General features: G+C 36.9%; 1 protein-coding gene across 3 annotated transcripts in view; it reads left to right on the top strand.

Moving 5' to 3' along the window:
- The window catches only part of LOC113051294 (piezo-type mechanosensitive ion channel component 1-like), a 99431-nt gene extending 87617 nt beyond the window's left edge, over positions 1-11814 (top strand). For 2 of the 3 annotated variants that reach the window (XM_026214903.1, XM_026214900.1), the window contains exons 37-51: positions 157-415; positions 1279-1467; positions 1732-2026; positions 2121-2238; positions 3071-3218; positions 3562-3776; positions 3920-4078; positions 4209-4356; positions 4843-5031; positions 5131-5223; positions 6469-6641; positions 6719-6841; positions 8511-8590; positions 9748-9934; positions 10094-11814. In XM_026214903.1, the coding sequence (XP_026070688.1) occupies positions 157-415; positions 1279-1467; positions 1732-2026; positions 2121-2238; positions 3071-3218; positions 3562-3776; positions 3920-4078; positions 4209-4356; positions 4843-5031; positions 5131-5223; positions 6469-6641; positions 6719-6841; positions 8511-8590; positions 9748-9934; positions 10094-10349 (2632 nt within the window). In that variant the 3' untranslated portion in view covers positions 10350-11814. The remainder of the gene's footprint in view (positions 1-156; positions 416-1278; positions 1468-1731; positions 2027-2120; positions 2239-3070; positions 3219-3561; positions 3777-3919; positions 4079-4208; positions 4357-4842; positions 5032-5130; positions 5224-6468; positions 6642-6718; positions 6842-8510; positions 8591-9747; positions 9935-10093) is intronic. The other variant, XM_026214902.1, reaches the window with a different exon arrangement.
- The last annotated feature ends 7547 nt before the right edge of the window (positions 11815-19361 follow it).

A 19361-nucleotide genomic window follows, 5' to 3' on the forward strand; every position in this document is an offset into this window, starting at 1 on the left:
TTGGTTCTAAATAAAAGCGACTTATAGTCTAGAGTGACTTATATATGTTTTTTTTTCCTCATCATGAAGTATTTTTAGGCTGATGCAACTTATACTCAGGTGCGACATATAGTCCGAAAAATACGGTAGTTACTGTCTCTGTGTTCTCTGTTCCAGGCCGTTCAGTGTTGAGGAGTTGATACAGAGTCGTGAGTTCTACTCGTCCCAGAACCGACTGCTGAAGCTACTCTTTGCGCTCTATAATGTTCTGGCAGCCCACTCAGAGCTGGTCTGTTATTTCATTATCGTGCTCAATAACCTGGTGACAGCCTCGGTCATCTCACTGGTGCTGCCAATCCTCGTCTTTCTCTGGGCAATGCTGTCTGTGCCACGACCTTCCAAGAGGTTCTGGATGACGGCTATCATCTATACAGAGGTGGGAAGAATGGACAGTGCCTTTGTAAAAGTGACATTGGGATTTGATTCATATATGTTTGAGATAATAAGAAAATAATAATGAAATTGTTAATATCAATATATTATCATTATATTGTGTTCATGATAATGGTTTTTATTTTATTTTATACAGTATTTATAAAACTCTATTTTAACTACCTTTAAAAAAGTAAAAACTAAAATGATTGAAACCTTTATTTCTATTCTAATGTCATATCATGTTTGCGGGCGTTATGTTTAATAAATGAGGTTAACCTAGTGGACTATTTTGGTCAAAGTGATTAAGACTGGTAGACCACATTGGGCCATAAATAAACCAACTGCTATGTTTTAAAAACAGCTTGACTTCATTAACCCCGTAAAGCTTGACATATGAATTAATAGTCAGAAAAGGAACAGTTTATTGAAACTGTTTCTATAGTCAATTAATTCATGTATGGATAGTCAATTAATCTTGAGGTTCTTCAGTCCAGTAAGTGTTTATCTTGAAAAACTTTATTTAAAAAATCTACAAAGATTCCACTGCAAAAAGACACAAATATCACAACCTGAAGGGGTAGAGGGTTTTTTAGAATTGCACAAAAAGGCCTTTTGCTTGCTCCAAAAAGTATAAACTAACAATCAGATAACAGAAGGCATGTGTAGACTGTGCACAACATTTTTATTTTTCAGCAAGTTTGTGATTATGTTATGATCATTTAGAGGTCCTTAAAATATGGTACAGTAGGCTTTATAGGTTTGAGCTGGTATTGACCTATTGTTTACAGCTTTAAAAAGTTGCCAAGCAGTTTCGGGTTGGAACTAATAACGTATTGGGTGTCTCTGGCCTGTTCCTTCCCACAGGTGATGGTGGTGGTCAAATACCTGTTTCAGTTCGGCTTCTTCCCGTGGAATACTGAGTATCAGCTGAAGTTAAATCAGGACAAGCCGTTCTTCCCTCCACGTATCCTGGGCCTGGAGAAAACTGACAACTACATCCGTTATGATTTGCTCCAGCTATTGGCCCTCTTCTTTCACCGGTCACTTCTCCAGGTATTCAGTCTGGCGTACTCAGCAACAACTAAAACGAGCCTAGACTAGTTTCAGATAGCAATGTGCGATATATCGTATGTGACTTTCACGCGCATTTCGTCAGTAAAGCCGGTTCTCTGATTAGCGGTAATTCGCCATCACCTGCTTTCAAATGGAGTGCCATTTTCTCTGAAGATTTACAATCTACATACCCCGTTTGTCTTATATAATGACTTGATATCGAAGTTGTTCATAATTATACTTTTTTCACTTTGTCTCTCTCAGCGTTATGGTCTCTGGGACCAAGAGGGCCCTCTGGAAGAGAAGAGCAATGTTTCTTCTGCAGAGATGAGCAAAAAGGAGAGAGACGAGAAAGTCTTTCAACTCTCAGATGAAGAGGACAGCAAAGCACAGCCAGAGACCGACCCATCAACAGAAACACAGACCGATGTGGAGTTACAGACCGACCCGGAGCCCAACATACAAACAAGTACCACAGAAACCCTTGATACAGTGAAGGAGGGTGGAAAGAAGAAGAATCCTTTCCTTCGCTTCCGCAAGAAAAAACAGTCAGAAGAAGGTCTGTTGAAAAAACAAAAAAATATAAGATTGAGTTATTTGTACCTGTTATATGAAGTGTTATTTTAAATTGTATATAAACAATCCTCTCACAGACACTAGACAGAAAGAACCCAAGAAGAAGAAAAAGAAGTCTAAGAAATGCAGCGAGGACACCAGTAAAAAACTATTGAATGCCATTGGAGGAAAACTCAAAGGACTTTTCTTATCCATGTAAGATTCTTGGTGCTTTTGTCTCAAGCCAGCAGGAAAGACTAGATCATTGCAGCTTATCAAAATCTAGTTGGTTTGTTGATGGTCTGTCAGCCCTGATAAATGGTCTTGATCATCTAATGTTCATAAATAATCAGATTTGACCAGTTAGCCGCTAGTAAAACTACTGAATAACATTTTGTTGTTGTGTATTGCACAGTTGCAATATTTTATTTGTTTTTCCACATTAATATAAAAATGTAGATCAACATTCATAGCAAAGCCACAAGAAGTCTACTGTGGCACTGGTCAGCACACACTCAGTTATTTTGGTAATGCTTTAAAATAAGGTCCCATTAGTAATGCATTAACTAATTTTAAAAATGAACAATATAATTATGATCTTTGTTAATGATATCTGTTAAAAATACAACTGTTCGTGTTAGCTGAAGTCCATTAAATAATATTAACAAAGACAATTTTTGATCTCTGTAATGTATTAGTAAATGTTGAAATGATGTATAAATGAGAAGTATTTTTCATTAAGTCATGTTAGATAATGTAGTTTACAAATGTAAAGAAACCAAATCCAAACTGTGCACAAGATATTCAATAAGAAAATATTGCAATATAGCAGACATGATTATTTTGAATACCTATACATTGAACTTAAAAATAAATGCAAATAATATTGGTATATAACACATCATGATCCAGAAATAGACAGAATGTCATATCACCATTTCCCTGCTGATTCACAGATCCCTGCTCATCTTGTAGTGGAATTCATGATGTGAATTGATAAGATATTTTGGGTTTCATTTTATCTTGTGGTATGTTTTCATCTGTGCAGAGTCAAGAATGTCTATAAGCCCACCTGTGGATTCTTCCAGAACATCCTTCATGCAGAGTATCGTGCATCTACTGATGTCTACGCTCTTATGTTTCTCACTGATGTGGTGGATTTTATCATCATCGTCTTCGGTTTCTGGGCTTTTGGAGTGAGTAAAGAAAATCGTACATCTTTATTGTGGGCAGCCTAAGGCACAAATGTGCAATAATCATGCTGTGGGGTGGATGGATTATCTCGGCAAAGAAGAACTGCTCACGAACATAGATTTAGACAGATTTGAGTAAAGTATTTGAGAGAAATTGGACTGTTATGTACATTAAAAAAAAGTCTTATATCTTTGAGTTCAGCTCATGAAAAATGGGGACTAAAACAAAAGTATAGTGTTTGTAATTTTGTGTAATAAGATGCAGCTGCATTAACAACTGGAAAGGTCTTGTTGACTTGAAACCAGTTGAGAGCCATTTAAAAGTGAAATGTTTGCTCTGTCTCAGAAACACTCGGCGGCTGCAGACATAGCCTCTTCTCTGTCTGAGGACCAGGTCCCTGAGGCATTTCTAGTCATGCTCCTCATTCAGTTCACCACCATGATCATTGACCGTGCACTCTATTTGCGGAAGAGCATCTTGGGAAAGCTCATCTTTCAGGTTATACTGGTTTTCGGCATCCACCTGTGGATGTTCTTCATCCTTCCTGCTGTCACTGAGAGGTAAGGGATTCTTTTCCACCTGTGTTCAGATGCAGTTTGAGCATCACAGAATGTTCACCGTTGATTGACTTCTGTGATCTTTGATGATCAAACACAAATTAGACATTTTTCAAGGAGTGTATTATTTTTCTTTATTTTCACAGGGTGTTCAATCATAACTCAGTGGCCCAGCTCTGGTACTTTTTCAAGTGCATCTACTTCACTTTGTCAGCGTATCAGATCCGTTGTGGCTACCCTACACGAATCCTTGGAAACTTCCTGACCAAGAAATTCAATCACCTCAACCTCTTCCTTTTCCAAGGGTAGATACTTATTTTTCTTTGTTTTTCAGTGTCTTCCTTAAAAGTTGATTAACTAACAGGATGATATAATAGCCACCAATTTAGCTTAAATTAACAATTATGCTTAAATGCAATTAATTTGTTTCCTCAGGTTCCGCCTCGTTCCATTTTTAGTTGAGCTTCGAGCAGTGATGGACTGGGTTTGGACAGATACGACACTGTCTCTCTCCAACTGGATGTGTGTAGAGGACATCTACGCTAATATCTTCATCATCAAGTGCAGCCGAGAGACAGAAAAGGTAGCAGGTCCTCCTTGGCATGCTAAAAAAATGTTTTTTATTTTGTTTTTGAATTAGTTTTTCATTTGTTGTTCAGGTGTACATATGGTCATATGAAAAAATATGACCCTAGATAAACGTGAATGTTTGTGGCAATTTCCAGACAGAAAATAAATCGATGTCCAATTACTACTGACTAAATAGATATGTTTCACAAACTATTATTTGAAATGAATTTAATCTAACTGTGTGTTTTCTTTTACTGGGTGACATATTAATTTAAGTAAAATGTAAAGTTACATTTTACACAGTTCAGTGTCTTAGAACATATTTTTAGACCATGAATCTCATGGCGTATATGATATGTTATTTGATTACATTTGATGTTGCTCACTATTTTCGACTTCTTGGTTTTGTACCTTATTCATGGAAATTGTCATATCTTCATCATTTTCTTCTAATGTGTACATAATCTTACTGTAGGGCTTAAACTTTCTCTCTCTGCAGAAATATCCCCAACCGAAAGGACAAAAGAAAAAGAAGATTGTCAAGTATGGAATGGGCGGCATTATCATTCTTTTCCTCATTTGCATCATTTGGTTTCCACTACTCTTCATTTCACTGGTTAAATCTGTAGTGGGTGTGGTTAACCATCCTGTTGATGTCACTGTCACAGTCAAGCTTGGCGGTTATGAGGTAAAATACAATTACAATATTTCTACATTACATTAGTGTTTAATACTTTGATCATTTGCAAGTTTACGTTTGAGATTTGATGCATGCGTCTTCCTGCAGCCTTTATTCACAATGAGTGTGCAGCAGCAGTCCATCCAGCCTTTCACTGAACAGGACTACAATAATCTTTCCAACCTGTTTGGAAAAAATGCTGTAAGTGGACATCAGCAGTAATATCTCTCATTCTCACAATATCACACTCAATAATAGTTGTTAGCTATTTCAGAATGAAAAGGTTTTCAAAGCTCAATGGTATTGACATTGAAGTCATGTGACTGTGATGTAGATGGTTTATAGCTTTTTACTTCTGGCAATGGTATTTAGACTTGGGAAGATGGGGCAGCCGTGGCCTAATGGTTAGACAGTCAGACTTGTAATACAAAGCTTGTGGGGTTCGAGTCTTGGTACCAGCATGGATTGTAAGTTACCCCTTTTCAACCAACATGCACCGGGTGCTAGTTCAGAGCCAGTGCATTTGCTGGTTCGGAGTTGGTTCTAAGAACTGGTTTGCCTTTCCATGGGCTAGAGAGCCACCACAGAGCCAGATCTTATGTCACTGAATGCGTCTCATCTTTCCCAGTGATGCTAGCGCGTCAGCACAAAACACATCAGGCTTGTTCGAGGTGCAATGGTGCCATGCAGACTGATAAGCGCATGTCACCAAAGCACTACGAAACTGATCCGAAAGCATGAAGAGAGTCATCTTCTTTCTACTCACTCCCATGGCACACGTCGATGGATGGCTATGCGAATCTACATCAGCATCCAATCGTGGCAAATTCAACGTGTTCATGTTTAGCTGCTAATTCAAAAATGGCGGTCAGAAGTTTGTGTTCATCTTGTTGGTCATGGTAAACCCCGCCACCAGCTCTTAACGCAAGCAGTTCTTACTTCCAGACTAGCAATGTTTTGGTGCTATTTACGAACCACATTTCCTGATTTGGAGCTGGTGCATCGGGTGTCGAAAGACAGAGAACCGATTTGAAATAGGCTCAGACTCTGAACCAGCACTCAAATTGCCTTGGTGGATAAGGGGGAGTGAATGAACAATGCTCTCTTCCACCCTCTAAATACCACGACTCAGGCGTCCAACTGCTCCAGGTGTGTGTGCATTACTTACTCCTGCATGTTTGCACTTGTATTGGTGAAATGCAGAGCACAAATTCTGAGTATGGGACATCATACGACACATTTACTTTCATTATCACAATGAACAAAATTTGTAAGAATCATAAACTTTTGTTGGTCACAGAGCTTATTTTCTGAAGTAATACAAAAGCCAGTGGAAATAGCCTGCTGTGTTTTTGTTGAGGGAAAAAGGATATGACAACATTTGTACTTTTCTAGATATAACAGTCAGCTTTTCCATTAATGTCCAATATTAAAATCTGTCCACAGGTGGCCATGCAGTTTATTACTATGTACAGCTATGAAGACATTGTCACAGCCAACATCGAGGGCAGCTCCGGGTCAGTGTGGCGGATCAGCCCACCGAGCAGACAGGAGCTAATAAAGGAGCTGCTCGGCAGCACAGGGGACATGACCCTCCGTCTGGATTGGATCTTCCAAAGGTCAGTTTGATGGAGAAAAACGATGCTTCTGTTGGGAATACAGTAGCTCATGCTCTTTATGTGTTTGTGTCTGAAAGGGACCTGGGGAAAGGTGGGACAGTGGAACATACTTTTGACAGGCACTCCATCAGTTTGTCACCGAAGAACCCAGTCAGAGTGGACCTGGCCTCGCTGCTTTTGGGCACCCGGAAGGATCCTGTGTAAGTCTTGTGACTATATGAGAGAAATAAATGTCAATCTTAGATGTACTCCTCATGGTATTTTTTTCACCCTGGTAAAATTTGTGAGGTGCACAAGTCATGATAGACACTCTCACTCTCAGTTCACTCTCATCGCTTACAAAACCTTTATTGCAGTTCATTATAAAGTTATTGGCATTAACACAACTAAACCAACTAAATGGGATCTAAAATATGCTCATGCTGAATAAGGCATTAATATGTTCTTTATAAGTATTAATAAACAGCCAATATGCACGTTAATAAGCAACTGGTTCATAGAATTGGCCCTAAACTAAAGTGTTACCCTATAACTGTCTTAACATCCTCACCAATGGAAAATTATTATTTATTATGAACACACCTAAAGATCTATTGTTTTAGATGCTCAAAATCTTTTAAGTCAAATGGATTCTGAATGGATCAATATTTTTATCATTTATCAGTTAGAAAAGAAGAAAAAAAATCATTAGTTTAGTTTTATTTTAAACGTTGATAAGGCAAATTCTTGCTGCATAAAACAAAACCGTCTTTTTTAAAGAACAGTTATTTTTCTTATTTCAAAAGTAATGGTTATACTTTATTTTGATAGTCCACTTTAGACATTCTAGTAAGTAACTTTGCAGCTACATGTCAAATAACTCCTATTAGAGATTTTGTGGGTGGTTAGGTAAGGGTTAGTAGAATAAGTTGCCGTACTTGCAAAGTTTCTTATAGTCAGTTGAACATTTGTTGAGCGTTTATCAAAATAAACTAGCTCCCAAATTAAACATGTTGTCACTCCATGCATTTCCAGACTATATTGAATTAAAATGAATTAAAAACAAGAAAAAAAGCAAGCTACCTAGAAAACTCAAATTCATGCAGCTGCCCTTAAAAGAGCCACCTGCTGTGATTCCACCGATAACGTTCCTCTGTGCCGTTACTGTTTTAGTGCAGACTCTCCGATTCTCCTACATTTAGAATGATTATTAAAACTTTGCAGTTATCATAATAATTACAGTTATTGTCTGGTGCGAATGAGACCTTACTCTTATTAAGCGAGTGTCTATTTTGCACAAGGATGTAACCACCATAGACAAGCAATATAGAGCAATGGTGATGATTGGGATGATAAAAAAGTTAGAATGCCTCCGAGGTCTAACAATGCTCATCAATGTAAATTAATGATTGAGATGGCCATTTAAATCAGTGTAGATGGGGTTTAGAGTTAACAGAAGCAGAGCCTGAATTCCATTGTGACGTGTCAGTTTTGATGTTGAAAGGGAGCGTGGTAAGATGGAAGTGATGAAACATTTCATATTTGACAACTGTTTTATGATAGAAATGTTATTAAACCACCAGCAGTGCCATCCAGTGATGCAAATCACTCAGCTCATCTTTTTTTTTTCTAAGATATGAACGAAGATGGGTTTTTAATTTAAAATATGGTATAATTTATGATTCATGTAATTCCTAACTGAATGTGACTTGAGACGTTTTGCATTTTCAACAATTTAGGAACTGTATACAAATAAAGGTGTATAGTTAATTGCTCTATTTCTTAATCATTTAATAACTAAATATTGGTTTCCCCCAGTGTGCAAGATATGCTTATGGCCTTGTTTTTGGACTCAATCTGATTTGGATCATCTCTGTAATTCTCTCGCAGGCATGTGCCGCACATGTTTCCTAACTACATCAGAGCACCTACTGGAGCTGAAGCAAAGCCTGTCAGCCAGCTGTATGATGGTAAAAAGATGCTTTAGTCAGGCATAATACATTCCTAGTGAATTTCCTTCTTATTTGTTTCCAATGAATTGTGAGGGATTTCCACCCTGTTTGAGACATACTGAATGAATATGAATTTATACTGATAACAATGTGTAACATATATGTACATTCAACTCAAATATTATTCAAATGTTCATCAAAACTTAAATGCACATTAAAATGTAAATATCAAAATCTTCTTTGGTGTATCATACATATTTTTATATATTAGATACAGTGGGGCTCGAAAGTTTGGGCACCCCTTGCAGAATCTGTGAAAATGTGAAGTACTTTCAAAAAATAAGAGAGATCATACTAAATGCATGTTATTTATTATTTAGTACTGTCCTGAGTAAGATATTGTAAATGAAATTGTTTACATTTAGTCCACAAGACAAAAGAAATTGCTGAAATTATTAAAATAACCACATTCAAAAGTTTGTGAACCTGAAGTTTGAAGAATTTGGTTCTTAGTACTGTGTGTGGTCACCTGATGATCCTCGACTGTCTTTCTGTTTTGTGATGGTTGTGCATGAGTCCCTTGTTTGTTCTGAACAGTTAAACGGAGAACTGTTCTTCAGAAAAATCTTTAAGGTCCTGCAGATTCTTCAGTTTTCCAGCATCTTTACATATTTGAACCCATTCCAGAAGGGATTGTATGATTTTAAGACACTGGGTGTCAATTGAAAATTGAGGCACTCAAACACAACTATTAAAAAAGGTTTTTAACATTCACTGAACCTCCAATTTGTGTTCCAGGAAACATTCAAGTATCTTCTGTTGCTTATGAAGGGCAGAACTAAATGGAAAAAAAATTATATTTCAACAAAATAAGAAAAATTTGGCCATCTTCGTGTTCAAAACCCCCCCCAACTCTTAATGCGTCAGATCTGGATGGATGGATTCATTGAATGATAGATTCATTGATTGACAGATTCATTGTTGGTTAATGTTAGGTAATGCCTAAACTAACAGTAACTAAAGGGACGTTATTGTAAAGTGTTGCCAATTTTGTTATATAATGTATAAGTAGGCATTTCATAATGTATTACTTAATGGCAGGGAGGAATCAACATCTATGCATTCCACTACGTAGAGAAAAGTGAAATGTTATTCTGGTTCTTTTGTCCTGGCAGGTGATGAGGAGGGATATCAAGATGTGACTTTGTCGCTGATGAGAGAAGCCTCTGTGAATACCACTGGAGCTCAGGAGTGGTGGGACATCAGCATTGCGGACTGCAAGGGGTCCTGTGACGTCCTACCTATGGTCATCTTTAACGACAAAGTTAGCCCTCCAAGTTTGGGCTTTCTAGCTGGATATGGGTACACAGCCTTTATTTCTTCCATGAGATTCAGTGCAAGCTTTTACTGCATTCACTGTAATCTCAATTTTAAAACCTTTGATTTCTTGATTGTGTGAGTGTTATATGTTCCAGAATATTCCTCTAAATCCTTGCAAATACTTCTCTTCTCCTCCTTCAGGATCATGGGTCTCTATGTGTCGGTGGTTTTGGTCATTGGCAAATTTGTACGAGGCTTTTTTAGCGAGATCTCTTACTCCATCATGTTTGAAGAACTGCCATGTGTGGACCGCATCCTCAAAATATGCATGGACATTTTTCTAGTGCGGGAAACTGGAGAACTGGAGCTGGAGGAAGAGCTTTACTCCAAACTCATCTTCCTCTATCGCTCTCCAGAGACCATGATCAAGTGGACTAGAGAAAAGAATGAAGACTGAAGCTGTTTTGTGACTGGTGTAGCATCGCATGGATGGACATGCTGCATCTTAAAGTCCACTTTGGCCTTGAGGCCTGCTGGAAGCCGTAGAGCTATATTGCTCTTGTGAGCTTGTGACATTGTTGAATGATTCAGGGGTCAGGTTAAGCCTCTGTGCATTATTCTGTCTGAACTGTTTAGTCTTGTCAGCAAGCTTGAAAATCTGCCTCTCTTAAAGCGACTCAGTGTGAGTGATTCAGACGCTAGCCGTAAGGACCTGCAGACGATAATCCAGTGGACACAGAATGGTAGGACCTTCAAAGTGCAAATTCAAACACTAGTAGGGTGAATCCCACAAAATCATGTCTGGGTCATATTTTATCCCAAAGTAACACGAAATTATTTTATATATACATAGAAATTAAGTGTTTCCTTTTTAATGACTATTAAGGGATAGTTCACTCAAAAATGAAATTTGTCATTTACTCACCTTCAAGTTGTTCCAAAATTGTATGAGTTTCTTTCTTCTGTTGAGCAAAAAAGGTGTGTGTGTGTGTGTGTGTGTGTGTGTGTGTATCAAATAGGTTGGGAACAACATGAGGCTGAACTTTCCCTTTAAGATGTTTTTGTATAGGACAATTTAGGACTATTACAATTTTGTGGAGTATAGGACATTTGACAATTGAGATCTCTATAATAAATCTGGATGTTTTTTTTTTTAATGATTTTCATTACTATAATACAGTAATATATTAAAATGATCATAAAGATTAGCCCATCGACTACTCATCCAAAATATATTGAGTGCTTAATTGGCATGGAAATTTTGTTGTGCAAAAAAAACAAAAATTAATAATAATCGTAATGATCACAATACTGTAAGTAGGCTGCATTTTCTTTTTAGAAATTAGAAGTACTTGCAAGTTTTTGTGATTTTTTTGGGGGTGTAATATGACACAGGGTTTTGTGAGATCTTCACTCATTTTAACTGTTTTTGCTTTGTAGCTACAGCAAAAGTGTTTACAAGACAAAGTATTTTAGGATTAGAGCCATTTAGTATTTTGTTCCTGGTTTTACAATTTCTGATCAAACACTTGAAGTCCTATTTCCTCATAAAATGCACCATCAAGTAATTTGAATCTGACAGCTGTGTTGTTTTAGGGTGGTAAGTGCAACACTTCCATTCTCTAAGTGTGGGAATGCTGGGGTTAGCAATTAGGGTTAAGACGCTGAGTAATTGTATACGTCGTAAGTGCACATGTTGTGTAATGAATGTCCCAAATTTCTTCTGTGAGGGCTGGAATAATCGTTTCAACTGTATGGTGAAGCAAAGGGCACAAAAAAGTACTCTTTGCTTTGTTTTTTTGTTTTGTTTTTCTTCTCAGAATCAAATGTGAGCCTGTAAAAATTCCTTGCTGTGTAGCAGTTTGCTAAATTAAGAAATCATGAATGTTGCCCATATACACAAATAAATTACTTTATAATGACTGTGTTAAATCCAAATTATTACTAAATATAAAAATAAAAAAACTGGGAGGTTAATTAACAAATTACATACACTGCACCTGATGATAAATACAATCCAGTACAAACAAAATGTTTTAAATCAAATCATGCTACTTTTTTATTGACTTCCAAATGAAGACAAATAATGGAATAATGACAATGGAATACTTCTATGATTTGGTTTTAAATGGGGTGAAGAAATGCATTAGCAAGGCTAACCCAAGATACAGTCCTATAAAGAATTAAAGCTGTCAGTCACTTTCCAACTAAACCAAATATCTGTCTCCATTGTCCTCAAAAAGGCATTCACTGATTTCCATCTTCATCTGAGATCTGTGAAAACCAGTAAGTCACATACATAATCTACAACAAAAAGATACAACACCAGTGAGGTAGAAAAGTGTGTGTGTGTGTGTGCGCGTGCATGCGTATAAGACACCTTCACACATTATCAGTTTTATTCGCCATAGTTTAGGAAAGGTAAACAAATATGACATCCATATATATATATATATATATATATATATATATATATATATATATATATATATATATATGCACAAACTTTTTCATACCATTAGCAGGTAGTCTTTGTCCGGTCACATTGATTTGAATGGCAATTAATACAATGCAGTATGTTTCAAAGTAATAGTGCACATTTCAATTACAGGGTATCTTCACATTTTTTAACAGCAAATTTAATGACTTTTAAGACCTTTTTAAGTCCTCTAAAAGGTAAATTTAAGACTTCATCTAAAAAAAAAAAAAAAAAAAAAAAAGGAAAATGTTCAGTCCGACAACACAGATTGATGTGGCGAAGCATTAGTGTGGCACAACACATCACAACCACGCTCAAGACAGGTCAAAGGGGCGCGGAAACTTTTATACCAAGTGCTGATTGACCTTACAACCCTGACATGGTTGACTATGTATAAACTATCAGCCTTTAAGGTACTTCAGGTAATTTCTAAATTCTGGCCCCTCATAGCAGTTTGAAAAAGACATGGAAGACAGCCCCAGGACATTACAAAAGCCCATTTCATCATACTTGATCTAAATTATGGTTAAATGTTGCTGCCTAATAGCCTTGAGCTGGGTTTAGGGGTTCTCCCCCAAGAAAATGTTGTTCAGGGTCTGATTAGTGTTTTCTATGTCATTTCAGACCAGATAAATGCAAGCACATTCAATAATCTATGCATAGACCTAATGAATGACAGACAATTGTAGGAAAGATCAGGATCAGAAATTTATTGCATGTTCCAGTTGTAGGAGATCCATGACTTTCAAAATTACTGTGGGTCCATCCATTGACACAGAAAGCATGTTCCTTAAATTAAGTTCCTTGGTGCCCTCCTGAAATTATAAAAAAATAAAATCAAAACAAAGTCCACCTCAAGAATGATAACATTTTCATTCATGTTCACTCAGATTAGATGGTTTGTCTAAAGTAGTGATTCTCAAACTGTGGTCTGGGGACCACTGGAGGTATGCCAGATTACCAAATTGGTCTGTGAGCAAAAGTCATCAACCAAAAATGACGGACATGGACTGTGACACCGTTGAACATTTCCAATTCACTTCTCATGACTTGTTTTCTAATCATGCACATTATTAGCAGGTGAAGTTAGCCATGGTTTCAGAAGACTAAAATGGCCTGCATTTTTACATGCATTAGGGATGATCATTAAGCCAAATATGTCAAGTTTTTTTTTTTTTTTAATTGGCTAAGTGGTCCTTGATTTGAAAGAAAAAATGTTTGAGAAACAAGTTTAGCCATAATAGTGAATGCTCACAAATTGGGCCTATGTGATAGGGTTCAGTGTCAACGTTGTTAACCTAAAATTGAGAAGCACAATTATTTGGAGTCTAATTATGAACTGGGCTACATTATTTAATTCAATTCAATTTTACTTTTAACATAAAAAATATGCAAGAAGCATAATGCATATTGAATGCTTTATACAATAAAGTTATTTACAGCACTGCCTTCCATCCATAATGCAGTAGTCCTATGCCTAGATGTCACCCACCCACAACATTATTTTAACTGATTGGCTGGGACAATATATCGATGCATTTTGAATCGAGAAATTATTCTGGATTGATTCCAATTTTTCTGAATGCATTTCGATTCTCTCTCGAATCGATTCTTGGTTTAGCTTTTAACAGCAGATGCCACTGCGTGATTTATATGCCTTACACACACCACTTGAACCTACTATAAAATCATAAATAATAAAGTTCGAAAAGGTTGAAGCGAAGTACAAGGGTGTTTGCAGTGGGGCATTTACATTAATCTCGCGTCATTAAAGCAATATATCAATTACATTCTCAGACTCAGCAGAACGCACGAGCGCTCTTCGTCGTGAGCATTTGAGTGTTCGGTTAAAAACTAGCCTAGAGCGCCATCTGCAAAAACTAAGCTCAGAATCAATTCGCAACGCATTCGGAAAAAATTTAAATCAATCCAAGAATTGTGACGCATCGATATATTGTCCCAAATATTCATTAGGAAATAACAAAAACACATGAAGCATTTTAACATATTCAAATAATTTTAAATGTTACTTTTAGAGTCTTACCTTAAAATGCTCCAGCAAGTCTTCTGCAGTTGAGGGGCTCAAAAACTGAGAACCAAGATAGCGAGACCTGACAATCGTGGTCTTGTCCACAGCTTTATCGTCTTTGCCCATGCTTGCGATTTCGCAAACTGCCGTGGTGGCGAACCATCAACGCAACGCGTTCATCAATCACTTACTCGTATGTCACCTATGGAATGATGCAGGTTGCACCCACGAAGTGCTGCCCCCAAATGTTGCGCTGGTCAAATTGCGGTTGAAAAAATAAATAAAAATGACGAGTCGGACATGAAATTTAAGATCCCACATGAAATTTAAGACATTCATATGGAAAATTCCAGGATTCAAGACATTTTCAGACCTTAAAAATCGAAAATTGTATTTAAGACATTTCAAGACTTTTTAAGGACCCGCGGGGACCCTGAATTATGAATGACTTCAGTTTCAGCTGAAGAAGAAAATTTCATAATTCAGCTCAAGTCAGTTGAATATGGATTCATTTTAGTAATAACAGCGTCAGTGTCGCAAAGTTTTTCCATTATTAAAGTTTAATTAAGTTATAAAGATGCTCTACAGCATTATACAGCGAAATTCAGTTTACGTGTCTGTATTCTTAGCGGATATTGTCAAACCTTTGGGTTACAACAGACTGAGATTTGAAGTCATAACTTATTTCTCTGATGCAGACACCTCTCCAAACTGGACAAAGACTACCTGCTAATGGTATGAAAAAGTTTGTGCATATATATATATATATATATACAGTCTTGTTCAAAATAATAGCAGTACAATGTGACTAACCAGAATAATCAAGGTTTTTAGTATATTTTTTATTGCTACGTGGCAAACAAGTTACCAGTAGGTTCAGTAGATTGTCAGAAAACAAACAAGACCCAGCATTCATGATATGCACGCTCTTAAGGCTGTGCAATTGGGCAATTAGTTGAAAGGGGTGTGTTCAAAAAAATAGCAGTGTCTACCTTTGACTGTACAAACTCAAAACTATTTTGTACAAACATTTTTTTTTTCTGGGATTTAGCAATCCTGTGAATCACTAAACTAATATTTAGTTGTATGACCACAGTTTTTTAAAACTGCTTGACATCTGTGTGGCATGGAGTCAACCAACTTGTGGCACCTCTCAGCTGTTATTCCACTCCATGATTCTTTAACAACATTCCACAATTCATTCACATTTCTTGGTTTTGCTTCAGAAACAGCATTTTTGATATCACCCCACAAGTTCTCAATTGGATTAAGGTCTGGAGATTGGGCTGGCCACTCCATAACATTAATTTTGTTGGTTTGGAACCAAGACTTTGCCCGTTTACTAGTGTGTTTTGGGTCATTGTCTTGTTGAAACAACCATTTCAAGGGCATGTCCTCTTCAGCATAGGGCAACATGACCTCTTCAAGTATTTTAACATATGCAAACTGATCCATGATCCCTGGTATGCGATAAATAGGCCCAACACCATAGTAGGAGAAACATGCCCATATCATGATGCTTGCACCTCCATGCTTCACTGTCTTCACTGTGTACTGTGGCTTGAATTCAGAGTTTGGGGGTCATCTCACAAACTGCCTGTGGCCCTTGGACCCAAAAAGAACAATTTTACACTCATCAGTCCACAAAATGTTCCTCCATTTCTCTTTAGGCCAGTTGATGTGTTCTTTGGCAAATTGTAACCTCTTCTGCACATGCCTTTTTTTTAACAGAGGGACTTTGCGGGGGATTCTTGAAAATAGATTAGCTTCACACAGACGTCTTCTAACTGTCACAGTACTTACAGGTAACTCCAGACTGTCTTTGATCATCCTGGAGGTGATCATTGGCTGAGCCTTAGCCATTCTGGTTATTCTTCTATCCATTATGATGGTTGTCTTCCATTTTCTTCCACGTCTCTCTGGTTTTGCTCTCCATTTTAAGGCATTGGAGATCATTTTAGCTGAACAGCCTATCATTTTTTGCACCTCTTTATAGGTTTTCCCCTCTCTAATCAACTTTTTAATCAAAGTACGCTGTTCTTCTGAACAATGTCTTGAACGACCCATTTTCCTCAGCTTTCAAATGCATGTTCAACAAGTGTTGGCTTCATCCTTAAATAGGGGCCACCTGATTCACACCTGTTTCTTCACAAAATTGATGACCTCAGTGATTGAATGCCACACTGCTATTTTTTTGAACACACCCCTTTCAACTAATTCAACTAATTGCCCAATTGCACAGCCTTAAGAGCGTGCATATCATGAATGCTGGGTCTCATTTGTTTTCTGAGAATCTACTGAACCTACTGGTAACTTGTTTGCCACGTAGCAATAAAAAAATATACGAAAAACCTTGATTATTCTGGTTAGTCACATTGTACTGCTATTATTTTGAACAAGACTGTATATATATATATATATATATATATATATATATATATATATATATATGGATGTCATATTTGTTTACCTTTTCTTAAACTATGGTGGATAAAACTGATAATGTGTGAAGGTGTCATATACGCATGCACGTTATATATATATATATATATATATATATATATATATATATATATATACACACACACACACACACACACATATCTGGGACTGTCGGGTTTCAAAAATAAGAAAGAAAGCATTGTAAAAGTGGTCCAAATGACCCATACATTATGTATTTCTTTTGAAGCCATATACAGTATGTGAGGAACAAGCTGAAGTTAAACTAACTGCAGATAATGGTTCCTTTTGTTATAGCTCTTTAAAATCTTTCAGTTCCACATATTCAAACCTTTCACAATGTCTGCAGTTAGTTTAACTTCAGCTTGTTCCTCACATACTGTATATGGCTTCAAAAGAAATACATAATGTACAGGTCATTTGGACCATTTTTACAATGCTTTATTTCTTATTCTTGAAACCCGACAGTCCCAGATCCTCATTTGCTTTTAGTGTATGGAAATCCACAATATTCTGCTAAACATCACATTTTGTGTTCCACACACAGAAGGAAAATCATACTAGTTTAGGGTGAGTAAATGACATTAAGAAATCATTTATTTCGGTTACGGAGCAGCTTTTCCCACCTTTTCAGTCTGTTTCATGCCTCCTTTATTAAATAAGGTGGAAGATTGTCTGTTGTTCCCTGTAGGAGAGAATAAGCTCATTTATTATTGACATATTACTGATACATATATTTATACTGGCAGTTGATATTTTTTCCCTGATACAATGTTGGCTTGAAAAGTATATGAATGTTCACATAAATAGTCTTAGGTGAATTGTATAATATATATATATATATATATATATATATATATATATATATATATATATATATATATATATATATATATATATATATTAGGGGTGTAACGATACGCGTATTCGTATTGAACCGTTCGGTACGAGGCTTTCGGTTCGGTACGCGGTACGCATTATGTACCGAACGGTTCGTTGGACTAATTAATTAAATTTGGAAAATAAAAAAGGTGTGTGAAATATAATGTTATGCGTTCAACAAGGTAGCCCAATAACCCAAACGACGTAACAGGCAACGCCCCTGACACCCCCGAAGAAAAAAAAAACACACTTATATGTTTATGTTAGGCTACTCAGTCAGGCGCTCGCTCACTCAGTACGCGCTGAAGGCTCGGTACCACGGAGCCCCGCACGTCACCTGTAGTAGAGAAAAAAAATCAATCCGTGGCGACGGTTTTGCAATCCGTCCCCTCAGTTTATAAACCATCCTCATGAATTAATAAACTGTTCACTCGGTTTAACAAATCGTACCCACGGATTAACAAACCGTGCCCACGAATTCCCAATGCGTGCGCTCAGATTGTGTAAACCGTACCCTCGGTTTTTGAATCCGTACCCACGAATTCATAATCCTTGCGCACGCTTTCGCAATCCGTTCCCTCGGATTTGAAAACTGACACGCATTTTACACTTAACAGTGAAACATGCATCTAACTCCGGCAGGTGGGGTGAGGTGGGTGGAGCTTAGTATAATAAAATCACAAAAATAAGTCTTCATGTTAAGAAAGAATTGTACACAAGCATTTCCAAAACTGTCAAAGGTTATTTAAAAATAAAGCAATTCACAAATTATTTTATGACAAACATTTTTACTGTCTTGTACTCATTTATTTAGCCTACAAATTAAAATTATAAAAAAATAACTTTATTTTTTATTTGTATCATTATTATATATTATTAAACAGGTTATGCATAAGAATCTTTTATCCAAAATAACTTACAAAAGAGGAAAAAATTACTCCAGAGTCAGTCACAATGCCAGGTTTATTGCACAATAATAATCAAGTGCTATTATAGATTATCAGCAATTGAACAAGATTTTAATGCGCATCTTTCTTATTAAATCTTTGTATTCCACCTCGTACTACACTTGATAGAGAATCACTTAAGGCACTTTGCTGTAAACCTATTCCACATAATAATATTCAATAAAACTGTATGTTAACACGTAGGAGTTTGCTGCATGAATCCGTGAGTACGGTTTACAAATCCGAGGGAACGGATTGCGAAAGCGTGCGCACGGATTATGAATTCGTGAGTACGGATTCAAAAACCGAGGGTACGGTTTACAAAATCTGAGTGCACGGATTGGAAATTCGTGGGCACGATTTGTTAAATCGAGTGAACAGTTTATGAATTCGTGAGTACGGTTTATAAACTGAGGGGACGGATTGCAAAACCGTCGCCACGGATTGCTTTTTTTTCTCCTACAGGTGACGTCCCGGGCTCCGTATACGGACATCACCGCAGCGAATGGTGCATTTACGTTATAGCCGCGGATATGAGACCTTACTCTGTAGTGGAAAACGCAGGTTTTAAGAACATGCTTAATGTAATTGAGCCCCATTACAATATTCCTTCACGAGCCCATTTCAGCCAGACCGTAATTCCTGCTTTGTTCCAAAAAACATAAGCCCAAA

The sequence above is a fragment of the Carassius auratus genome, chromosome 32 (genome assembly GCF_003368295.1).
Source record: "Carassius auratus strain Wakin chromosome 32, ASM336829v1, whole genome shotgun sequence".
NCBI classification, from domain to species: Eukaryota; Metazoa; Chordata; class Actinopteri; order Cypriniformes; family Cyprinidae; genus Carassius; species Carassius auratus.